Source organism: Primulina tabacum, chromosome 1 (assembly GCF_025594145.1).
Source record: "Primulina tabacum isolate GXHZ01 chromosome 1, ASM2559414v2, whole genome shotgun sequence".
Taxonomy (NCBI): domain Eukaryota; kingdom Viridiplantae; phylum Streptophyta; class Magnoliopsida; order Lamiales; family Gesneriaceae; genus Primulina; species Primulina tabacum.
In genome coordinates, this window is record NC_134550.1 from 19,840,791 (window position 1) to 19,849,164 (window position 8,374).

At 39.8% G+C, this 8,374-nt stretch overlaps 1 protein-coding gene across 1 annotated transcript; it reads left to right on the plus strand.

Moving 5' to 3' along the window:
- The first annotated feature begins 325 nt into the window (after positions 1-325).
- Positions 326-2,050, plus strand: LOC142506126 (uncharacterized). The gene is made up of 3 exons (XM_075619282.1): positions 326-494; positions 594-1,417; positions 1,508-2,050. Exons 1-3 carry the CDS (start codon positions 326-328, stop codon positions 2,048-2,050), a joined length of 1,536 nt encoding a protein of 511 aa, XP_075475397.1.
- Positions 2,051-8,374: the final 6,324 nt, after the last annotated feature.

An 8,374-nucleotide genomic window follows, 5' to 3' on the forward strand; every position in this document is an offset into this window, starting at 1 on the left:
TGGCACGGTGAGTCTGCTGAAAGTGACAAAGTAAATTTGAGCACGAACAAGGAGCCAATTGGTAATTATCACGGACACTTTGAAACCACTAATATGTGTGAGGCAGCATATGATAACTATACAGAAAATCCAGAAGCGTTTATGGAATTTTTGGAGGAAGCAGAGAAACCTTTGTATAATGGATGTAAGCGTTACACAAAGTTGAGTGCAATTATGAAACTATACAACACCAAAGCAAAGCATGAGATGAGTGACGCTCTATTTTCCAATCTACTAATGGATTTTGGGGATATGCTACCTAGATAATCACAACCTGCCAACCAAAATGTATGATGTAAAAAAGAGATTGAGTTGTTTGGCGTTGAGTCATGAAAAGATTCATGCTTGTTCCAATGATTGCATTCTTTATAGGAAGCAATATAAAGACTGCATAAACTGCCCTAAATGTGGCTTGTCACGGTGGAAGCTAACCAAGAAGAACGTTGAGAAGAAAGGTGTTCATGCAAAGGTGTTGTGGTATTTCCCTCCCATACCAAGATTTAAGCGCATATTTAAATCTCTACATACCTCCAAAAATTTAACATGACATGCAGAAACCACAGGAGTTCCCGGTCAGTTACGTCATCCAGCTGATTCACCATCTTGGAAGTTGGTGGATCATATGTGGCCCGACTTTGAAAGTGAACCAAGAAATCTTCGCCTGGCACTTGCAGCTGATGGCATTAATCCTTATAGCAACCTTAGTAGTCGGTACAGTTGCTGGCCAATTATGTTGGTCACTTATAATCTGCCTCCAAACATGTGTATGAAGAGAGAATTCATCATGCTAACTATGCTCATTTCAGGGCCTAAACAGCCAGGAAACGATATAGATGTCTATCTTGATGTGTTAGTTGAAGATTTGCAACGATTGTGGGATGGAGTTGATGGTGTCTATGATGCTTATCGAAGACAATTTTTCACTCTTAAAGCAGTCTTACTATGGACCATCAATGACTTTCCAGCCTATGGTAACCTTAGTGGATGTACTACACATGGTTATTATGCATGCCCAGTATGCAAAGAAGATACTTGTGCAAAGCATTTGGAAAATGGGAAGAAAATGTCATTTGTTGGTCATAGACGATTCCTACCACGGTTTCACCCATATCGGAGGCAAATGAAAGAGTTCGATGGTATGGAAGAACATGGAGAATCATCTACACCATTATCTGGGGTTGCTTTGTTTGACAAGCTTTCTGACATAAGGTGTGTTTTCGGAAAGAAGATTAGTGTGAAAGGTAAAAAGAGAAAGAATGCAAAGGACAATAATTTGGAAGATAGTAAAGAAGAAAAAGATTTTGGATCAACAGATTTCAGAAAATGTTGGAAGAAAAAATCAATTTTTTTCAATCTTCCTTATTGGAAACACCTGCATGTTAGGCATTGTCTCGATGTGATGCACATAGAGAAAAATTTCTTCGAATCTCTCATTAATACTTTGATGAATGTTAAAGGAAAAACCTAGGACAATGTGGCAGCTAGGTTGGACATGGTTCAAATAAGAGTTAGGCCTGAATTGGCACCTAAATTTGGTGAAAAAAGAACATATCTTCCTCCTGCTGCATACTCATTCACAAAAAAAGAAAAATTACAAGTTTGTCAGTCGATAATGGATATAAAAGTCCCAGAAGGTTTCTCATCGAACCTGAAAAATCTTGTGTCCTTGTCTGAGTTGAAATTGATTGGCTTGAAATCTCATGATTGTCATGTTCTAATGCAGCATTTCCTGCCAATACTCATACGTGATGCATTACCAAAACATGTTAGATATGCCATCATAAGATTATGCTTCTTCTTCAAAGATATTTGTTGCAAGGTGATAGATGTAGCGAAGTTAGATAAGCTGCAATCTGACTTGGTTGTTACACTCTGCTTATTGGAGCAATATTTCCCCCCTTCTTTCTTCGATGTCATACTTCACTTAACAGTTCATCTTGTTCGAGAAGTTCGATTATGTGGACCAGTGTACTTCCGGTGGATGTACCCGTTCGAAAGATCCATGATATGAGAACCCGGGATTTTCCGATCCGAAACAAATCATGTAAGAAATTCGAACTTGAAATTTAACTCAAACTAAGCTTAACAATATTCATCCTAACTATAAAACTTGAATGTTAACTTAGATTTTCAGAAAATTTAACTCGAGGAAGTAGCTTCAAAGCTCGGTGACTGACTCAACGGGAGGCCAAACTGCAAGCAACCATATCCATTGAAGAATTATCACTGGAAGAGTAAAACCCCAGCTCAAGGACTCGAACTTTCAGCTCAAAGAAGCTCAACCAGGCTTGTCCTAACAAGACCAAAAAGGGAGCTATAAGCTGAGCCAAGAGCTTGAACAAATTAAATGTGCAAGAAATGACCTTCGCATTAACCCATGAAAGAGCTGCGGGAGGAGCTAAGAGCTAGGACATATTGATGATGCAGGAAATGACCCTTTAGAAAATCAAGATGACATTTAAGGAGTGCATGGGATTTTGAGCCACATTCATGACTAATCTAGAACTTGAAAATGCATGGGATTTTGGATTTTCATGCATGAAACTTTGTACCTACATTATGAGCATCATTACTCCAATCTTGAGGACCAAGAAATCGGCCATGAGGAGAATGAAAGGACCAAAAATCACCTATAAATAGGAAATTAAGGTTGATAGAAAAACACACTCAAAAAGCCTTAAAATTCGGCTCCCTCTCCCCCACCATAAAACCTCTCGGCCAATTGAACAAGAAGGAAGTGCTGCTCGTGCGGTTCAAGTGCTAAAGACCGGTGTCGAAGTGCTGCTGAAATAAAGACGTCATCTGTAAAAGTTCCGTCGAAGTGCTGTCAAATTTTCGAGAGACAAGTTCGGGCCAAAAGTTTGCAATTTCGAACCTACCTTCAAACCTACTGTAAGTGGATTTTTGTTATGTATATTAGTTTGTATTTTTAAATCTTGAATAAATAAGTTATGACATGCATGAATGTGTGTCCTCATTTTCGAAAACAACATGATATTCGTCTTTTAAAATTTCGATCGATTATGTGTTTTCTTCTATGCTTCGAAATTCTTTGATTCCGCTGAATACGTTGAAACTCTGATATCTGAAACTTCTCATAAGTTCTGTCTGATAAGTTCTGTTTGTTAATTCTGAAATCTTTGTTACACTGTTACAATTCAATTTGAAATGGGACGAGAATTGTGATTCTGTCTGGCCCCCAATGGTCGGTATAAAACCATTTCTGTTTGGCCCCCAATGGTTGGTATAAAATTATTTCTGTCTGGCCCCCACCGGTGGATATAAAATCGAGTTCTGGCCTCACCCCTTAGAGGACTAACATATTGGGGACAATTTGACCATGGAAATGAGATGAGTAAAAGTGTTCTGTTTGTTCTGTTCTGAATTGAGTTAATCGGTTTCTGAATTGTTCTGAATCATCTGATGAATTCTGTCATTTATTCGAATTTGTCTCTGTCCTGATAAGTTAAGAATATTAAGTTTTGAAAGTCTGTTAAAAGAAAGTTTTAAGAAAACTAAGTTCTATATGTATCGTTGGAATCGATCGACCCCCACTTGCTGAGTGTTTCCCAAAACACTCACCCCTTACAAATTTCAGATAAAAATAAGGAGCAACTGAATGAGAAAGAGCAAGATGCTTTCTGGGGTTGGTGAATCGGAGATCAAGATCAGGACTCAAGATTTTTCTTTCCTTTCGTTTTCGCTATTTGAAACTCTGATGTATTTTATTCCATTGTCATTGTAAGACAATACTTTATTTATGAAAAAGACTGGTTTGATTTGATACGAGGCTTTATTGTTTTCAATTTAATTGTTAAACAATGCCGGATGTCACCGATGCTTCGGACTCGGGGCGTGACATTTAAGTGGTATCAGAGCCGCCAGGTTCATAATCCCGCTGGGATTTTGACATGACAAAATTTGGCGAAGTCAAATTTTGGCAAAAGCCTAGTGTAACCCAATTTGAGACCAACTTTCACCTGTTTCCTAAATTTCGAATAAACTTCAAAGATCTATCCCTTCGATCATTCCACAAACTCTGAGTATCGAAAATTTTCCACGACAACTTTGTTTCTACTATTTGTGCCTTTCTATCCTTAATACAATTCTGATGCTTTACTTTCGATTTTTATCCTAGGGAATGGCTGCTCCACGTACTCGCGCTCAGGCTGCCCTTCGCATGCGTCAGCTCACGATTGATAATCAGACTAGGGAAATCGCGACTTTGAAAGCGCAACTAGCCAAGGAAAGATTGGAGAAACAAGAGCTTAGTGAGGTTAGACACATACTTGAGACTGATGTACAGCGATTGACTGACTCATCATCTGGACTTGGCGGAGAGCCAGCTGTTGCAGATACCGACCGATTCCGTTCGCATCACATGCTTAGTTGCACTTAATAGTGATTTACGGGAGAGAGTGGAGATAGAGCAAGGACGTGCTGCTCAAGCCCGTCAGCGCCAGGAGGAGTACAACGCTAGGCAGGATCGGTACATTTTGAAGCTCCACAGCGCTATGGACAGACTTCAGGATCAGAATAACTACTTACATTTGGTGATAGAGAACATGGAGGAAGAAGAGGTAGCACCGATGGAGGTGGCCGGAGACGACAGTGCCAGCGACAGCGAAGGCAGAGAGATGTTCGATTAGATTAGCATTATCTTAAAGTATCTGGATTGTAATAAACTTGTGACTAAGAAAATAATATGTGTATCAAACTATTTTTAAACTTTCTATTATTGCATATTTAAGAATGGATGAATAACTTATTTAAATGTTTTTATAAGAAACCAACATGGACTTTCAGAGCATTATAAATGAACTTCAGAAACAATTTCACGAAAAGGAGTCAGAAATTAAAACACTGAAAGAAAAGAATGATAAACTTGAGAGAGATAACTATCAGTTGGACGGAAATAACGTGTGCATGATGGAGGATCTTCGTGAGGCCAGAGTGGAAGAGAAGAAACTACGCGAAGATGTTAGACGTTACGCGGCTTATCATCTGGAGTCAGAGCGTCACCACGAGATCACCAAGCATGAGTTGAAGAAAGCGCAAGATAGGATTTTTACACTCGAAATTCGGGAAAATAGTCTTCTCAAAACCCAACGTCGTCTTCAGGAGCAGATTGAAGAGCAAGAAATCGATGAAAAAGTGAGCCAATCAACAATACAAGAACTACAGAATCAAGTAAACAATCTTGATCACCACAACACACAACTGAAGAATTACATTGAGCACCTACAAAATGAGATGGTCAATATGGAAGAACTCATGGAACAACTGGAAGAGAACCCTGTGGAGGAAGAAATTAATGAAGCAGTAGGGGACGGAGAAGTTATAGACGAATAGGGAGAGAGAGTTCTAGAATAGGCTTCGATTGTATCTAGAAATATTTGATTAATCATTTGTTTTGAAAAATATTTGGCTGTATGAAAATTTTTACAATTTAATGAAATTATTCCTTTGATTAAATATTGTGGCAAACAAATTAATAAAATACATGTTTCTAGGAAATGGCAGGCAGACCACCCCGAAACAACCGTAACCCCCGTGGTGCCAACCAAAACGAAAATCCACCACCACCCAGAGTGAATATCAGTCAGGAGGATATGATGGCAATAGCTACTATCGTAGCTGCAACGTTACAAGGATTCGTGATCCCATTGGCTAACGCCATCCAACCACCACCTGAGCCGCAGCCGCGTGAGATTAAGTACCATTACGAATCTCTCAGAAGGAATCGAGTTCCAACGTTCGATGGGAACCCAGACCCAGAAGTCAGCCACAACTGGCTCAAGAACGTCAAAACACAACTACATTTACTGGAAATACCTGAAGAACTGAGAGTGGAGGTTGTAACACCGATTTTGGAAGACCGAGCTAGGAAATGGTGGGAAACTGTGTCGCTATCTTTGGCAGAAGTGGAAGAGATCACATGACAGATTTTTAAGAGAGTTTTTGAAACAATAATATCCCGCTGAATTTCAACTACAGAAGTTGGGTGAATTCGAAAACTTGAAACAGGCTCCGGATATGTCAGTGATGGAATACACTTCACGGTTCAACGATCTGGGAACCTATGTCCCAACGATCATGTCGGATGAAACGTTAAAAATGCATCGATTCAAGAAGGGACTCAACAGTCGAATTCAGTCGGCATTGGCAGTATTCAAGCCAAACAACTTTGCGGATTTGATGGGCGCTGCAATGAGCGCAGAAACTGATATAAAGCGACGCGAGGAAGAGAACAAGAACAAAAGACCAATGGTTAATCAACCTACTCAGAATGGTCCCAAGTTTAAGAAACCAGATTATTCAGGTGGGCCTTCCCAAAGAAGTTCTAGTAATACTGGCATCAGGGAAGGGAAGTGGTGCGACACCTGTAAACAATATCATAACGGGGAATGTTATCGGAAGTCGGGTGCATGTTTTAAGTGTGGTCAGGTGGGTCATCGAATTAAAGAATGTTCGGAGAACAAAGAAAAAGGGGCGGGACCCAGAAAGCAAAATGAGAACAAGACCAATGCTATGGTGTATGCAATCACCCAAGAGGAAGCTGATAACACCAACGAGGTGGTAGCAGGTATTATACTACTCCATAGGATACCTACATATACTTTGTTTGATTGTGGTGCCACGCATTCGTTTGTGTCTAGAAGATTTGCTAAGAAGCTTAAACTTGAACATGATATTCTTAGTGAACCGTTAAGAGTAGTAACACCTGCCAGCAAAACAATTGAAACACACAAAGTGTATCGAAACTGTACAATTTGTATCAGCAATCAAATTTTTGAAGTGGAATTAATTCAACTCAATATGGTTGAGTTTGACATCATCCTTGGAATGGACTGGTTAGCCAAAAACCATGCCATAGTAGACTGTCAAAAGAAAGATATTAGACTTCAGACTTCGACTAAGGAGGAATTCATATACCACGGGAAGTCCAAAGAAAGGAAATCTCTGTTATCTGCCTCACAAGCCTTGAAGGCCATAAAAGGAGGAGAAGAGATTTATCTGGCAATGATCAATGAAGTCAAGGGAGAAAAAATTCCAAAGATGGAAGACATACCGATTGTTCAAGAATTTCTAGATGTTTTTCCCGAAGAGTTACCGGGTGAGATACCCGATAGGGAAATAGAATTTGAAATCAATTTGGTCCCTGGTGCTGAACCAATATCAAAGGCACCATACCGAATGGCTCGAGCTGAATTAAAGGAGCTAAAGGAGCAACTGCAGGAATTATTAGACAAGAAGCAGATTCGCCCCAGTGCATCCCCATGGGGAGCCCCAGCGCTTTTTGTAAAGAAAAAGGACGGAAGCATGAGGCTATGTATTGACTACCGGGAGTTGAATAAGATCACCATAAAGAATAAGTACCCACTCCCTAGAATAGATGATCTTTTCGATCAGTTAAAGGGAGCCAAGGTCTTCTCAAAACTAGATCTGAGATCTGGTTATCATCAGTTGAAGGTCAAAGCGGAAGACATCCCTAAAACTGCTTTTAGGACAAGATATGGACATTACAAATTCACGGTAATGCCTTTTGGCCTAACGAATGCTCCTGCAGCATTCATGGACCTGATGAATCGGGTATTCAAACCATATCTCCACAAGTTTGTGGTTGTCTTCATAGATGATATCCTTGTGTACTCACGAAGTGAAGAAGAACACAAAGAGCACCTGCGTCTCACTTTGCAGATACTTCGAGAAAAAGAACTATACGCCAAATTCAAGAAATGTGAATTTTGGCTAAAAAGTGTGGCGTTCTTAGGACATATAATTTCTGAATTAGGAGTGTCAGTAGACCCTAAGAAGGTAGAGGCAATCAAAGATTGGACACAACCAAAGACAGTGACTGAAGTCAGGAGTTTTCTGGGTTTAGCAGGCTACTATAGAAAATTTGTGGAAGGATTTTCTTCGATAGCCATTCCACTCACCAAACTTACTCAAAAAAATTCGAAATTTATTTGGAATGAGGAATGTGAAAGAAGCTTTGAAACCTTGAAGACAAAACTCGCATCCACACCAGTACTAGTTCTTCCCGAGGATGGTAAGAATTTCACTGTATACAGTGACGCTTCAAAGGGAGGATTAGGGTGTGTGCTTATGCAAGAGGGTCAGGTAATTGCTTATGCCTCACGGCAACTAAAACCATATGAGAAGAATTACCCCACTCATGATTTGGAGTTAGCCGCAGTGGTATTCGCGCTTAAAATCTGGAGGCACTATCTTTATGGAGTAAAATGCGAAGGTTTCACTGATCATCAGAGCCTCAAGTACATTTTCACTCAAAAAGAATTAAACATGAGGCAAAGAAGGTGGATGAAACTTC